This window comes from Ixodes scapularis, unplaced genomic scaffold (genome assembly GCF_016920785.2).
Source record: "Ixodes scapularis isolate PalLabHiFi unplaced genomic scaffold, ASM1692078v2 PGA_scaffold2__306_contigs__length_199485367, whole genome shotgun sequence".
Taxonomy (NCBI): domain Eukaryota; kingdom Metazoa; phylum Arthropoda; class Arachnida; order Ixodida; family Ixodidae; genus Ixodes; species Ixodes scapularis.
In genome coordinates this window covers 198,386,371-198,402,036 of record NW_024609857.1, presented here as the reverse complement: position 1 = coordinate 198,402,036, position 15,666 = coordinate 198,386,371, and the positions used below count along the sequence as shown (strand labels likewise).

The following is a 15,666-nucleotide window of genomic DNA, read 5'->3' as shown; positions in this document are numbered from 1 at the left end:
TCATGATAGTTCTTTGTTTCCCCGATGTACGAGGACGGGCACTCCGCGCAGGGAATCTCGTACACCACACCTTGCGCTTTCTCTTTAGGGGGCCGATCTTTTGGTCGTGGCATAAAGCGTCCAAGGGTTGAAATTGGCTTGTGGGCCATCTGAATGCCCTCCTTTGCTAGCACCCGTGCCAGCGCTTCACTTGTTTCCTTGATGTATTGGACGCTGATGCGCGTGGTTGGCCGGCGTTTCGTATCAACCTGCGACTGGTGGTGTTGTCAGCTGCGGTTTTGACGACGGGCAATGCGGTGTATGAAGCTGTCCGTGTATCCGTTCTTCTTGAGGTCGCAAATGATGGTTTCTTCTTCTTTTTGTCGGTCAGAATCAGTTGAGCAAAGGTTCTTTGCCCTTGATAGGAGTGTGTTTACCACCGATACTTTATGGCTCGTTGGGTGGTTGGAGTCAAATTGTAAGTACCACCCAACCACCCAACGAGCCATAAAGTATCGGTGGTAAACACACTCCTATCAAGGGCAAAGAACCTTTGCTCAACTGATTCTGACCGACAAAAAGAAGAAGAAACCATCATTTGCGACCTCAAGAAGAACGGATACACGGGCAGCTTCATACACCGCATTGCCCGTCGTCAAAACCGCGAAAATCTGTCACGTTGGGAATCAGTAAAATGGTGGCAAGCGGTTTTTAAGAAATGCTCAGCAACGCCTACAGCACTGTACACTTGTGGGATGTCTCAATGTCTCTTAGAGACATTGAAACATTCATTACTAGCCTAAGCCAAAGCAAAGCTTGCACCAGCCTTGCAGAATGTTTCGAAAAGAAAAAAGAAAAAATACCTGCTAGCCATGCACCTTTTTCTTGTGTACAATTTCGCATTGCACTACAGTAGTTGTGTGTTTCATCAGTCGGAGGCTGCTTTCATTTATTATAATATATAACTAGTCAACCTAATGCTGTGATATTTACGACAAAGCTGGTTATTTACAAATAAATTATAATATGTGCAGTTTGGTTCTTATCTATCTACAGCGGGTACATATATATGTATCATTTAACTAAAGCATTGCAAAATGTGTCATGTCATTGGCATTTCAGTTACACCATGAAAGACTCCCAGGTGGCCGAACTTGACCATAATTGGTTTATTTCGGCGAGCAAGGTGCCCTTCGCGTGTCCAGCATTTAAAACAAATATTTTAATTTTTATTAGAATATCTGCTCCCAAAGCCACTTTTGCTGCTCGAAAATAATGTTTTGGCTGCTCCAAACCTGCTCCAAAACGGCTTAGGTTAATCACATCACTGTTTTCATATACAATATTTGTAGAACAAAGATGCGCATATAAGTCTCGTGCAGTGCCCGCTAGTTGGCCACAGTTGCTGCAACGTCGCAATAAAAATTTCTTAATTCCTAATTAATTCTAAATTTAATCGAAGTTAATCGTTGAAGGAAAAAACTTCAGGTGGGTGATGCGAGCCGCTGCCCGGTTAAAGTGGTTCAGCCATATCCATCCATTCAAAACCAGCCAGAAGACATGCCTGCACATTAGTCATTCGTATTAGCGTTATTCATGTTAGTGTATTCATGCTAGGCGTGTTGCCAAATTGGTGGTGTATTACCGTAAAGTTCTGAAACAACGCCCACTCAAAATGAAGAGATAAATGTTGAAAAACATAGGGTGGGTTAGCTTCAATGATGCCACAGCAAAACTTTATCAAAAATTAGTGATAAGCACACTGGCACTGACTACAAAACCACGTGATGCAGGAACTGATATCACAAATCGCGGAACCGCGAATTCGCGTTTGACGATGCGATAAATACGTGGGAATTCGCTACAAACTCCTGTGTCACGGGAAAGGATACTGCATGTTATGGACATAGCAGATTTGCGTTTCATGGTCCGAAGGACCTGCGATAACTCTCTGAGAACTCGCATCGCACGGGAATGAATACCACAAATCGCGGGCGCAGGAGATTCAAGCTTTATAGTGCAATAAACACGTAGGAACCTGCTGCAAACTTTCCTATCACAGGAACCGATATCGCTTGCGCAGATCGCGAACAAAAACGCAGGAACCCGCCATGAACTCGCTTGTCAGACGTGTTGGTACAGTCCATTTCGCGGTTGATGCGATTTCTGTTATAGCGAGTTCGTTTCACGGCACTCGTGCCCACGCGTGCCCACTCGCAGCGTGGAACGGGTTCGTTTCGGCCGGCGCTCCACGAGCAATTGCACTCTCCGAGTTCGTTTCAGCGCTGACACCCCACGCGTGCATGCACTCGCTGCACCGAGAAAATCGGGAGTACGCCAAAATGCAATCTTGTCATGCCTCGCTCCGGCGGGGCCGGCGAGGAGCGGGAGCAGACGACGAGGGTTCGTCTGCTACGATGTGTCGCGGAACCGAACGGAAAAAAAGTAGATTTTCTGATAGAAATTGCGTCCCGCGGGCAACGGAATTAAACGCGAGCTTGAATTGTGAGCGTCTGCTATTTCACGAAGGAAGCAATTGACAACCCGTGCTTTATTTGCAGGTTTTAAGTCGCTCTGTTGCCGTACAGACGCTGCAGTATACCAGTGTGTAAAGAAATGCTCAGAACAAACGCAACAGCGGCCCCCGAGATGTCTATCGCCATCCGTGTGCGGGTGAAAAATTTAACATTTGTCGATAAAACTCCCCCAGCAGAAACCTCTGACTGCCCAATAAGCATCACAGAAAGCTAAAGATGGTGACTTTACCCGAGAATTGGGCAACATCATCATGTTTAACATTTACCTACGCAGCTAACTTGCCCCGTCGTATTTTGTTTGAGAAAGCTCTCGTTCTCGACGCCCTCACCAAATCTAATATCTAATCCACCTATAATGACAATCCAAATCGAAAGTCCCAGTTTTGCTGGATATTCCAACAGGCTAGTTTTAAGCCGTACCCTTTTAGTGGTTCACGCATAATACCATGCTCAAACGGATCAAGCTTCTGCTCGGACAGCATCATCAGTTTTCTTCAGTGTAAACGGTTATAAGGATTGAAAGATCGCAACCAACTGCTTTGTAGACAGCTGGTTGCAGAAATTTACGCTTCTGTAACTATCTCTACGGCAGCCGAGCTGCTTGAAGACATCGCAACTATAAACTACAGGTTGCAGTTGCCAACGTTTGTAGATAAACGTTGGTAGCCGAGTGCATTCTCGCATTCCCACGCATCACTCGGAACAGAAAGGAGCTAGTTTCGGTTTGAAGTCGGTACCTTTTCTACAACATAGATGGTGGCAGCATCAGTCTTATGCATTCGGTGCATTTGGCGAGTTCCTTTGAGTCCAGTTTTCCGTGCAACACTCTGTGAGTGCGATGCATTCTGGGAGATAACTCGAGTGGTGCCATTGCGTGTGAAACGAACTCGCCATTAGACATCACGTGACGTCCGACGAGAATAGGGGGGGTGATGTTTCGGAATGTTTAAGTTGCAGATATTTAGCCAGAAAAATGTGATGGGCGATCTCTCGGGGGCAGGTGTTCTCTCGGAACTTTACGGTTGTCTGTTAAGCGCATCCTTATTGTAGCGTTAGCTACACTGGCCGAGGCTGAGCAGTTTCGCGTGGCCCTCATAATGGAGCCGTGCTCATTATGCAAGTCGTGCTCATTATGTCGAGCGCGCGGCAGCGGAGTTCCGCATAATGAGCACGGTGCCGCGCGCTTCGCATAATGAGCACGGCTCGTATAATGAGCACAGCTCATCATGAGAGCCACGCGAAGCCGCCGCCGCGCTTGCCTTGCCCGCCTTGCCGGTCTGCGCATTCCAGAGGAGTCACGTCATAGCCGTGGCAGACGCACTGGCGCCGCCGCGTGCCCAGCTGTGCGCCTCCGTTGCACAGTAGCCAAGTCGGGTGCTGCACCGGAGCCGCTTGATAGCGCTTCTCATTTAGTGCGCATAAGCTCACGCTACGTATATCCTGGCATAGCCGAGCTAAGCCACCGCAATTTTTTTCTACCCAAGATGCAACTAAGTTGAAGTGTTTTTAGATGAATACATGCTGGGTTTTTCGGAACGCACTATCGAAACTAATTGGTATCTTTTTAGGAACAAGGTCAATTATTTAGTGCAAAAAATAATACCTTTACGCGTAATCTCATGCAAGCATCGAGCCGCTTTGTTCAACGTTCCATTAAAGCGTCTTTTAAATAAGAAAAAGCGATTATATCGCAAAGCCAAACAGAGTCAGAGTGATGTCAACTGGTGTGCTTATCGTCAATTTACAGCTCTGTTTAAAAGCGCAGTGAAAGAAGCTAAGAGGGTTTTCTTTCATAACACACTTCCTTCGTTACTGATAAACAACGCTAAAAAGTTCTGGAACGTCGTTGGTGGTCCGAAACAGAATAAGATATATCTAAACGACGACAGTGGTGTGACTATTCCTCAGTCTGATTGCTGCTCTGTGTTTAATGAAGTGTTTGCAAAGTCGTTCTTTAATCTACCCTCCGTTTGTCTTCCTGATGTTGCTGATTCGAGCTTTTTTCCTATGGATCCTGTGCTGATTGACTGGGTTGGTGTGATGCATTTAATCTGAAATTTAAAAATTTCTTCGTCATCTGGACCCGATGATATTAACTCAAAGTTCCTGAAGAACACCGAAGTATATTCCTCCATAATTTTGTCGAAACTTTTTTCACAGTCCCTAGATACCTGCATTGTGCCCGGCGATTGGAAGGTGGGCAAGGTGGTACCCTCGTTTAAATCAGGAATTTCGCATTTTCCCCTTAACTACAGACCTATATCTTTAAATAGTGTTCCTTGTAAAATCCTGGAGCATATAATTTATTCCAACCTTGTTAGTTTTTTTGAAAGTAATGCATTTTTTACATCATGCCAGCACGGCTTTCATAAGATGTTCTCCTGTGAGACACAACTCATTTCATTTACACATGAACTTTTTGCTGCTTTAGATAATGCATCTCATGTTGACTGCGTATTTCTGGACTTTTTTAAAGCTTTCGGCCTCGTATCTCATCAGCTACTTTGTTTGAAATTAAGCAGATTAAATATTGACCCTAACATTCTCGCATGGATTGAAAGTTTCTTGTCTAACAGAACCCAATTTGTAGTTGCTAACGACTTCAAATCATCCTCGTCCCCCGTCACTTCAGGTGTGCCGCAAGGGTCTGTGCTTGGCCCTCTTCTCTTTCTCATCTACATTAATGACCTTCCTTACTCTATCAACTCATCCATCAAGTTGTTTGCTGACGACTGCGTCATTTTTCGAGTCATTTCTACTAGTTCCGATTCCTATGTGCTTCAGTCTGACCATAACAAAATCTCTAATTGGTGTGATATCTGGAAAATGCGTCTAAATACTAACAAGTGTAAAGTAATGAGGATTGCGCGTCAGACCGTTTGTGGCAACATTTACGATTATCAACTTTCAGGCAGTGCACTTGAACAAGTAACGTCATACAAATACCTAGGGGTTCACATAACATCTAATCTGTCTTGGCTAATGCATGTTAAACATATAGTAAATAACGCTAACCGCATGCTTGGATATTTGCGTCGTAACTTTTCTATGGCACCATCATCTTTAAAGCTTCTCCTCTACAAAACTCTCGTCCGCTCTAAACTGGAGTACGCATCTTCGGTGTGGGACCCAGGCCTGGAATTTCTTACTAATAACTTAGAATCGATACAGAATCGCAGCGCGCGTTTTGTCTTGTCGAACTACTCCCGTTCATCTAGTGTATCCTCTATAAAGGCAACCTTGAAACTTCCGAACCTCTCTCTGTGCAGAAAAATATTGCGACTCACGCTATTTCATAAAATATATTATTATAACCCGCACCTCAAAGCTGAACTTTTTTCAGAGCCATCATACGTCTCATCTCGTTCGCACCACCATAACAAAGTAGGCGTGCCACATTGTCGCACTAACTTGTTTTTCGATTAATTTATCTCAAGGACTAGTAACGAATGGAACCACCTGCCCGCCTCCATCGCAATGATTACCGACGACTTCACTTTGAGATCCGCCATTGAGTGTTATGTACTTTCTTAATAACCGGCGTTGTCTGCATTTTTCATTCTCTGTTTTAATTTCTGTATTTACTACCTGTTGTTTGTTTTTATGTTTTCCACCACTCCCTTCTGTAACGCCCCCTGGGCCTTAAAGGTACTGAAATAAATAAATAAATAAATAAATAAGTGATATGTTTTTAAGTCATTATTCGCCTCGAGATCGAACCGTGTCGCCACCGTGCGGCCGAAATTGGAAACGCGCGAAAGCGGGGATACCGCCGTGCGTCTTCTGCTACGGGCGCACGCTCAGAAGCATGGATCTCGACGAGGCAAGCCTGTTTCCGGCTGAGCTTGACTTTCCTTATTAAATGCTTTGTTTTTGTTGCCTTTTCTTCTTACTAAAGGTTGTGTTTTATCGTTTCTCATGCGTAGAAATTCAGCAAAGTGATTATTATTAGTAAGTCGGAAACTTCCATAATCTTAGTGTATTGGTTTGTATACAATCGCTGGTCCCACATATTTTAGTTATCTCGCACAAACCGTGGCTTTCATAAAGCATTGAATGTTGAGTGGGCCTGTGGTTTGATTAGAAAATTAACCCGACTGATCGCTATCCTTTAATAGACTAATCAGTCAATAAATCCGTATGTTGATTTTTCGCCGGTCATATTGCGTGAAAGACGTTAAAACTACACATTTTTTTATTGGTTTTAATATGTCTTAAATGGCATATTGCATTCCCATTCTAAACTCCACGTTGTGAGTCCTACATAAATTTGAACACGGGAAGCCTTTTAAAGTGAAGTATTTTTTTAAGTTATTATTTAAAGAGTATAATCGCCCTCGGTGAAATGACAAGCACGCTGAAGTGGTTTACCGTGCAAGCCTGTGTCACAAAAGAAATAAAGACGTCAAAAATATTAAAGCAGGCATTTTTTACTCCTTCTTCACTCCTTGTTGAACCAACAAAAGAAAATCGCAAATAAAGCATTACTTGAATAGTCTGAAAGTTAATCGATGAACTCCCCAGTTCCGATATATGTTAGGTGAGGGCGGAGGGTGATCGGAAAGTTTTGTGAAGATCGCTAGCCCTCATCAGTAGTAGACAATCACTGCGGCCGATGCAGTCTGTGTCGTGGTGCGCGTCGTTTGTTGAGGTTGCAGAGTCTACTGTGTTTGAATGCAAGATTATATAGCCAGAAATTTATAGTATTAGCCTCTTGACGTCCGCGGCCCTCACCAAGAAAATTGAAGCGAATGAACACACACTACCGAGAAAGGCATTTAATAACAGGTAATTGCTGCGTTGCTTGGTTACACTCGTTTATTTAAGTCGCGGCAGATATATTAGAACAGTTTGTTTCACTTGTATCAGTTGCCCTGCGAACCGTGCAGTTTGCAGATCTTAACTAGAAGAGACGCGCTCTCCTCATCGCAAGGCAGTAGATCTGTTCAAACTCCAAAAAACTTACCCACACTATGGCACAGTAAAAGGGAAGAGAAACTCAATAGCAGGTTAATTTCCAATACAGCGCTAACTTATCTTCATTCTAAATATTTATATTACTGCAAAAGCTAGAAGTTCCCAAAAAAAAAAAAAGCATAGAAGCTGCGATTTCACAGCCCACATACAAGTAATATGTTATCTGGGTTGGAATTTATTGGTGTTGTTTTTTAATTCCCACGTTGATGAACCGATACATTCATTTTAAAAGAAACGAATATTTAACATAAATATTCCAGTTCAGCCGGAGACAGGCATCAGTCGTGGTGATCCATGCTTTCCGACGTCTCTCTAGAGGAGACGACGCACGCACAGAAGCGATTATATAAATTTAGGCCGCACGCTGGCAACACGATTGGATCTTTACTGAAACACCGAACAGTACCGCATCGTTTTCCGCTAGAATTGTTTTCCGACCGATAGTATGCGACAAAATAAACGCAAGAATCTACGCCGTCTCGCGCGCGAACGTGGAGAGCCTATGGGGCGGCCGTTCTCCTATCCCCGCTTTGATGATGATGATAGCGCGACCGTAGCGCCACCTCTAGGTCGATCTCGAGGCCAATAGAACCTGAGATGCAGGACTGAAAAGGGAGACACGAAGGGCAGTTTTCAGATACAGCTGCAATTGAGACGTGTCCTTTGTGTTTGCTTTAGCAAGTTATTGGCAACTTTTGGCATCTGCCTTCTCTAAAGTTTGTTTGAAATCACAGGTTTTAGATGGCAGCTGTTTCTGTGTGAGAGAATAGTTTGTCGTCTTGGATTGTGTATGACTGCATTCTGTAGATGTTGCTGCAGCAGACGTGTCTGGTTTGTCTGCTGTTTCAGACGGTCACCGAGGTGATTGGGGAGTCCCTGCATGCAGTTGTGGTCTGCGTGCTCCTTCTGGCTCACGACGCGCCCGAAGACCCGGCGTAAGGTTCAGGTTCCACTGCCTTTTTATGGCGATAGTTGTTACGTGCTCTTCCCGCCACTGAAAATGACGTCTGTTGATGTTGTTAATGTCGTAGAAGTTGTTGCAGCTGTAGTTATTGTCGTCGTTGATGTTGTAGTGGGCATTGTAGGGCGTATGTTGTCGATGTTGCGAAATCCTCGAAAGAGGTTGCCCGCTGCCAGCGAGAGTAGAACCTGGGTTTGGTGCGTGCGAAGCGGAGGCGTTACCACCAAGCTACACCAAGTCGTTAACAACCTGCTCTACACTTAGGGTTTTTGTAGTACCCGATTCCCACCGCACACGCTGTCTAGAAGAAAAGGTACACCTAAGCACTTCTTATGAGTTGTGAATGCGAAAGCATGCATGTCAATTTTCCGCTGCCTTATTACGTCTGCGGCGTATTTGCGTCGACGGCAGAGCACGCGCTCTCCTCGCCGCTCTGACCTTGGACACTTTGTGTTACCAGCGTGCTGACTGCACGGACACTATGGCGCAGTGTGCATTCACGAGGGTGTTTATCAAACCACTCTGGCATTGTGCTGCGAGGCGGCTATGCAGTTCCCTCGCCTCAGGTACGATGACATGGTCGTGTCGCCGCAAGGTCGATCGGGATTCCGAATCCAGCTCCCGACGTGCCGCTTTCTCTCCTAGCCACTGGATGGCGCGGCAGGTGCCCCAAGGCGGGCGAGGAGAAACCTCCTCGCCCATCGATATATAGACTAGGGACCAGGGTGCAAAGGGCCTCTTAGGATTCCGGGCGGTACCGAGAACAGGCAAGTGTGTGCGATCGGATCTCGGGTAATCGCGAGACACGAGGCTTGGGGGCCTTCTTTGTGTTTAGCTTTGGCTTTACGTGCGAGTGTGAATATTGGTGTAATGTTGCGTGTCTTTGTAGTTTAGATTGAGTGTTTTGTTTGTGAACAAAACACTCAATTTGTTTGCGAAAGGGGAGTGGAACCCCCCGCTCCCCTGAAAGAACCAGGCTGGACACGGGTTGTTGACGGACCACGTGGGAACCGGCGTACAGGCAAATTCTAACAACACGCAGCGCCATGGGGTGGCGGTCGTTGAAACTGACCCGCAGCAGCCAGTGGGAGCCTTGTTCGTTGTAACTATGATGCGCGCCAGCCAGTGGCATTGAAGCCGAAATCCTTCAGCTTCGCTCCGCTCCTTTGGGATCGGGGAAACTAGGTGCCGTTTGGATAGGCTTTTCGTGTGGATTTGAAGCTGGGAGCCGGCTTCACTTGGAGAAACGAATTAAGGTGCAGTTTGGCGCCGCTTTAAAGGGGATAACGTCGGCTCGCTCCATAAAACAGTTCATGCTTTTGCATTAAAAAAGATTGCCGATAGCAAAATGCCATTGTGTCAGTGCCAAGAGCTTGTGCTGTGAGATGCGCTTTCTCGCAGTCCGAAACAAAAGTGTTCGGAACAAAATGTTTAGATGTCTACTTTGTTCCAAATACATTTGCTCACGCATTCCATAAAGCGCGAATGCGACGCCGATGCCTAAAGACTTTACCGCGACGTGTCGCCACTGTTGCTCCAACTACACTCTGAATTAACGCAAAACTGCTCAATTTCTTTTTTTGCCTGTTAGAGTTTAAAAATATCTTTTGTGGGACAGTTGTCACTGGAATGAGTGCTGAAATTCGCGCTCCTTCAAGTTTCAGTTTCGAGTAATTTCCCATCGGGGGCATTAAAGCTAGGAGCCTCGACACCTCGTTTTATGTTTGTGTAAGAAGTGTACGGGCATTAGGTTGTACTCACTTTGATACGAGTGTTGCACAGCCAAGTTGACAGATTTTCCCAGTTACACTGACCAACGCCAGTCTCTTTGAATTTCTGGGAATAGGAGCATTATTAATTTCCGATTTCTTTCCTCTGCCTTCCGGCTGTTAAGTCCGAAAACTGCCACTCAAAGACGTCTGGCCGCTTGGTTGTGTCCGTCCTCTTTGTTGCGCTCCGTTTGGCCTCCCTCCCCCCACCCCCCACCATCTTCCTGGCAGAAGGACAGAGGGGTGTATGAGTGGCGCCGCCTTGCCACGGAGTAAGTGTATGGGAAGTTCGTCCCATTTCTGACAAATGCCGCAAGACGGCGCAGCATGACGGGATCCTGGGGAATTGTTCTTATTCGCATACATGTTTTTGAGACAGCGAAGCGCCCGACTGCGACCATGCAAAGGCCGTGTGGCGCGTGATTGCGCCTGCGCACCGATCCCCTACTTGTAACGGTGCCCTACCAGGAGGTACGTAAAGCCCGAGCATAATTTGAACCCTTTTCTGGCCTTGTTCCGACACCTCTTCCTTCTTCTGTCGTGGCTCCTTCCTTTTTTCGCCTCTCCCCACTGCGCTTCTCGTCCCACTCGACTTGGAGGTAGGCCCAAAGGGTAGTCGGGCTTCCACGATGGCCCACTCACGTTTCCATCTCTTTCTCCGCCTCGCATGCACGCTCCTGCCGTGCTCTCGGGCTCGCTTCGCCCAGATCTGCTAGTTCCATACCCGGAGTTCTGAGTCAAACAGTCTTGGACTACTCGTGCACTTCACTGTGCACCGGTGCGTGATTCAACCTTCTCTGCTTCACATCGACGTGCTAAGAACACCGGCTAACGTGGGGGAGTGTTTTGCGTTGATAGCCATTACGGGCCGTTCCTACCACCGGAAACAACGTCCGTCGTCATTGTAGTAGGGTGCAGGGCGTGTGGCGCGCATCATCGACCTCGCCAAATGCTCGGAAAAGGATCCCCACCGCCCTCGGGATTCGATCCCGGGCCTGCTGCGTGCGAAGTGTGCTCTTTACCACGGAGCTACGTCAGGCCTTTGGCAATCCATTTTATATACGGTATCTGAGGAGCATGAACGTGCATCCAAGTCTCGCGTACTGCCCGCTTGATAACCACAGTTGGTGCGACGTCGCGATTGAAAATTTGTTATTCCAAATTTAATGCGAGTTTTTCGTTGAAATTAATAGCTTTGGCTAGGAGGCGCGAGCCCCCGCTCGATTAAAAGGATTCATCAGTATCCATTCCTTCAATAGCATTTAGAAGACAAGGCCTGCGCATTAGGTCATTGGTAATGGATCCTCGCGCAGATTGGGAGACGCACCGGCGGCAGCGGCGATGCGCCTCACAGTTGGTTGCAGGGAGAAGGGAGAACTGTGAATTGCATGCTCATGAAAACGAAGCCAATTGAGACTTTGCTGTCCAGACCCCACAGTGCGTGAATGCGAAACCAATACCCAAGGACTTTGCCGTGACATGTTGCAGCTATCGCCGAGACTGTACCATGGATTAATGGGGGGCTGATAATTCTTTAACTCATTTGGCTCGGAAATGCTTCTTCATATAGGTCGACGATCCTTTTTTAACGAGTATTCCTCGGCTCCTATTCCTAAACGACTGTTTCGGAAAGGTCTGCCTCTATTTGCAAAAAAATATGGTAGTTCTCTGCGGTGCAAACGTTCGGCGGAGATAATTTGGTGCGCGAGACTTTCTGTCCGTCTCGTCTATAGGCTCGCAAAAGTGTTGCAGTTTTTCCTTACTTTTAAATGGTCTCTTTGTGGTTTCTGGGTAAATATGTCGATCAGGCTGAACTGTACCATAGTTATCTCTTTCAGTTCCTTGAGCCTTTTGGATTGTCGGAATATCGACGTGGCTTTGGAAGTTTGAAATGGCGTGCTTACAGGTCTTGGGCCGACGCCTACCCTCCTCGTTTGTCCAAAGCGGCCGTGAGACGTACGTTGGACCACTTGGAAGCGGCCCTTCATGGACCCGAGGGAAGCTCGCTGGTGACGCTGCTTCTTCGCAGGGGGGTGAGTCTGGCGACCTTGCTGGCAGGACACCGAGTCCCGCCAGCGAGAGTGTTGAGGAGCTGGCGTCACAAAACATCTGTGGCGTGGCAGAAAAGCCGGCATCTGTGGCATGCTGCAAAAATCCTGATTGGTCGATGGGGTCACGACGTCACAGCGACACGACCTTGCGTGGGAATTTCAAACAGCCCACAACGCTCACAAGAAACGTCATGTCACGCGTGGAATGAAAGTGGTTAAAAAACATGACATGTAATGCGAATTAAAGGTCGTTGCATGTCTCAAATGATTTCACTTTTTAAAGTAATTCGTTTGCCTTAAAGAAAAGTTTGAATAATTCTAGGCGGGATTCGAACCCACGACCCTTTGGTTGCAAGCCAGACACACTACAACTATAGGCTACGCAAGGCACACTTGCACAGCTTGAGAACGAGCGGGAGTTTATATGTTTCCCTATCGAGTTCCACTCTTAAAGGCGAAGCTTTTGGTTACATGACCAACCATGTGCAGAAATGAGACTAAGGGCACTTAGTGCTAGAGGTGAATTGCTGCCGTTAGTTTGTCCTCACTTTGATTATTGAAGTCAGATTTTGCATTGAGAAAAAGGGTGAGGAAGTTTGAAATGTAAGTGAAATGAGCCGCATTCGTGTACTTTGGAAGTGGCAAGTAAAGTTATTTTGGGAGAGGTTGCGTTAAGCGAGAATGAAGAAAAACAGTGGTGGAGGCACGCGTCGGCCGAGTGCAATGAAGTGGAACTCTGTGGTCAGTGGCTGGCTGAGAAAGCAGTAGGTACCCAGCCTCTAGTATGCGCTCGTGGCCTTCTATTGGACTTTGGAGGTGTGTACAACAAAGTTTTATCGTTGGAGATGATGCCTCTGCCTCATTCTTAACTCGTCCTCCACCATGGGCACCCACAAAGTGGGTCGCATCACGTAAAAATCTCTCCTGCAGCTATTTTGCCCGCTGCTACAGACACCTTTAGAGATGAGCAAGGCTGTCCAGGCGCGTTTCACCAAACGCAGTGTGACAATGCCTCTTCTCAGGACGGCCTCCAGCTGGTGCTGGAGGGGCTGCGGGGTGGCAGTGGGGACGGGTGTCCCCTGCCTGCCCTGGGCCACCTGGTGGACCTGCTGGTGCCCCAGCTGTCCACCCCGGGGGCTCTGGGGGGCTCCGGCACCTTCCTGGTGCGCACCCTCGGCCTGGAGCTGCTGCGCCGGCTACCGCCGTGAGATCCGGGTTTTTCTGTTCCCCGGAAGCGTCTTCTTAGAGGGGGCCACCAGACACGTGTTGGCAACAATGGACATCTCTATGTATAACATATGCGCATTGCAATAAATTTGCTGAAGTACCTCTAAAGGTTCCAGTGGGGAATTGCACTGAGTGGGTATTGTAAGAATCGTTCATATAATTTTACAGAACTTAACCTGAAGAAAACACTTGACATTCCTTCTTTGGCAAGTTGTTGCATAGTGCCCGCTTCCTTCTGGCTTTGAAGCAATGATGCTTCAGTGGACTTTCCATAACCCTCGGAGTAAAACACTGGACGGGGGGGGGGGGATGGAGAGGAGGAGGAGAGGAGGAAACAGTGAACAAAGGCTCTGCTTGAAATAAACGTGAACAGGTACACTTTTCCAAAAGGTTTTTCTTTGAAAACACAAGTGCTTTTTTTCCCCATTTTTTAGCACTGAGATGGAAATGATGCCAACCGAAAGCATATCAAATTCAGTAATCCCACACAGGCGTGTTTATGTGATCAAAATCTATTAGTAGATGCAACTACAGTATGTCTCGTAGTATGTTTATTTTTTTAACATTACGTCCGTAACAAGTAAGCATTATTCCGGTTTTCTTTCATTAGCGTAATACTGACTTAGCAACTACTATGCATGTTCCCACAGAAACGGGACATGAGGCCTCGTTATACCAAAGAGACGGGACTCCAGAAAGGAGCCTTTAAAACGGGACTGCTCCAGCCAAAACGTCTGGTCACCCTGTGCTTCAGCCATCTTGACCTTGTTGCTTAAAATCATTGTTGCCGAATATCTTAAGCGTTTATGTGAAATGCAGCTCTTCGGGGTGCAAGTTCGTCCGCATCTTGCGCAGGGGTTGCGATAATGTCGGAATGCCGAGCTCTTATTGACTGAATAAAAAACATAGTGTGTAGACGTCATGGCATTTAGCATTGATATCCATCTCCTTTTAATTAAAGCCAATCTGAGGTTGGCGTCGTTCTGACGTCACCGCAACTCCCGCGCAAATAGCGGACAACTTGGTCTCCGCGTTGCTTTTTCATCCTTCGTAGATGTCAAAAGAGTCCGCAATAGAGCAAAACGATATGACCTGAGCTTCCTGGCACCCTATCTAAGCTCAGGAAGTCTTTAAGGGAGGACGCAATTTTAGAAGTCGGTAAAACGCCCAAAAGTTGGATTTTGCTAAAAAAAAAACAAAAAACGTTTTTCTATACTTTGTTACAATAAACCAGCCAGTCAAACTTCTTTACTGGATTAAATTCATATTTGACGCAAAATTAATAAGAAAGTGATTTGGGCGCGCACTCCCGCTGATTTGGTTGCCGGCTGACCGTGCCGGGCGGCCCATTTGCGTGGGCCATCGAACCTGGGACATGATGTCGTGCGGCGTAATCTACATCATCCGTTCGCGTGGTCAGGTGACTGCGGGAAAGGACACTACGTGACTGCATGAAATGCCATCACATAGCATAACGTAACTATATCTTTCTTCATTTTGTAACCTACAGTAATTGTGTGATTGTGGAAGCAATAGTGATTGCATGACACGACATGACCTTTGCCAAATATGAAATGACAAATTTTTTGCGTGAATTTGAGTGCATAGCTGCCGCTAACTCCTCTGGTGCGGGGGCTAGAGCATCAGGTTACTGAGGTTCTTGGTTCGTTTCCTAGCGAGGAACAATGTGCTTTTTGTAGACAATTGGATACCCTGGGGGGGGGGTTGCGTTTTTGTAGCAACGTTTAACAGTGCTCTAGTCTAGCAAAACCAGACGCTAAAAGCATTCCTTTTTTAATTAACCTCTTTTCGACCTTCACCCTTGGAAGAAAGTAAAAAAAGCAAAGCGAAAGAGGGAAAAAAGATAAAGGGCACAAACTTCCCGCTTTGGGGAGCCAGAGAATGCACACACGATTCAAAAGCATGCGCAGCACCTTAGAATGCACTGCACATTGAATGACTTCTTCGAATGTCTGAGGGGACGTATCATTTTTACCATTTTTACAGCGGAGCTGCTAAAAGCTAGGTTCCCCAGTTTCGTGTTTGTGGACAAATAAATCTCGACACAACCCTCTGCACAGCTACCGCCATCTATGAGTGACGGTAGCAACCGGACAACTGGCTTGCCAGTTGTCTGGTTGACGCTATCGCTCATAGATGGCGGC

At 46.6% G+C, this 15,666-nt stretch overlaps 1 protein-coding gene across 1 annotated transcript in view; it reads left to right on the top strand.

Annotated features, from left to right (window-relative positions):
* Positions 1 to 15,666, top strand: part of LOC8039133 (serine-protein kinase ATM) — a 397,758-nt gene that overhangs the window by 178,763 nt on the left and 203,329 nt on the right. Inside the window, exons 26-28 of the mRNA XM_040208992.3 lie at positions 8,343 to 8,428; positions 12,130 to 12,256; positions 13,297 to 13,478. Coding sequence (XP_040064926.2) covers positions 8,343 to 8,428; positions 12,130 to 12,256; positions 13,297 to 13,478 — 395 coding nt within the window. The remainder of the gene's footprint in view (positions 1 to 8,342; positions 8,429 to 12,129; positions 12,257 to 13,296; positions 13,479 to 15,666) is intronic.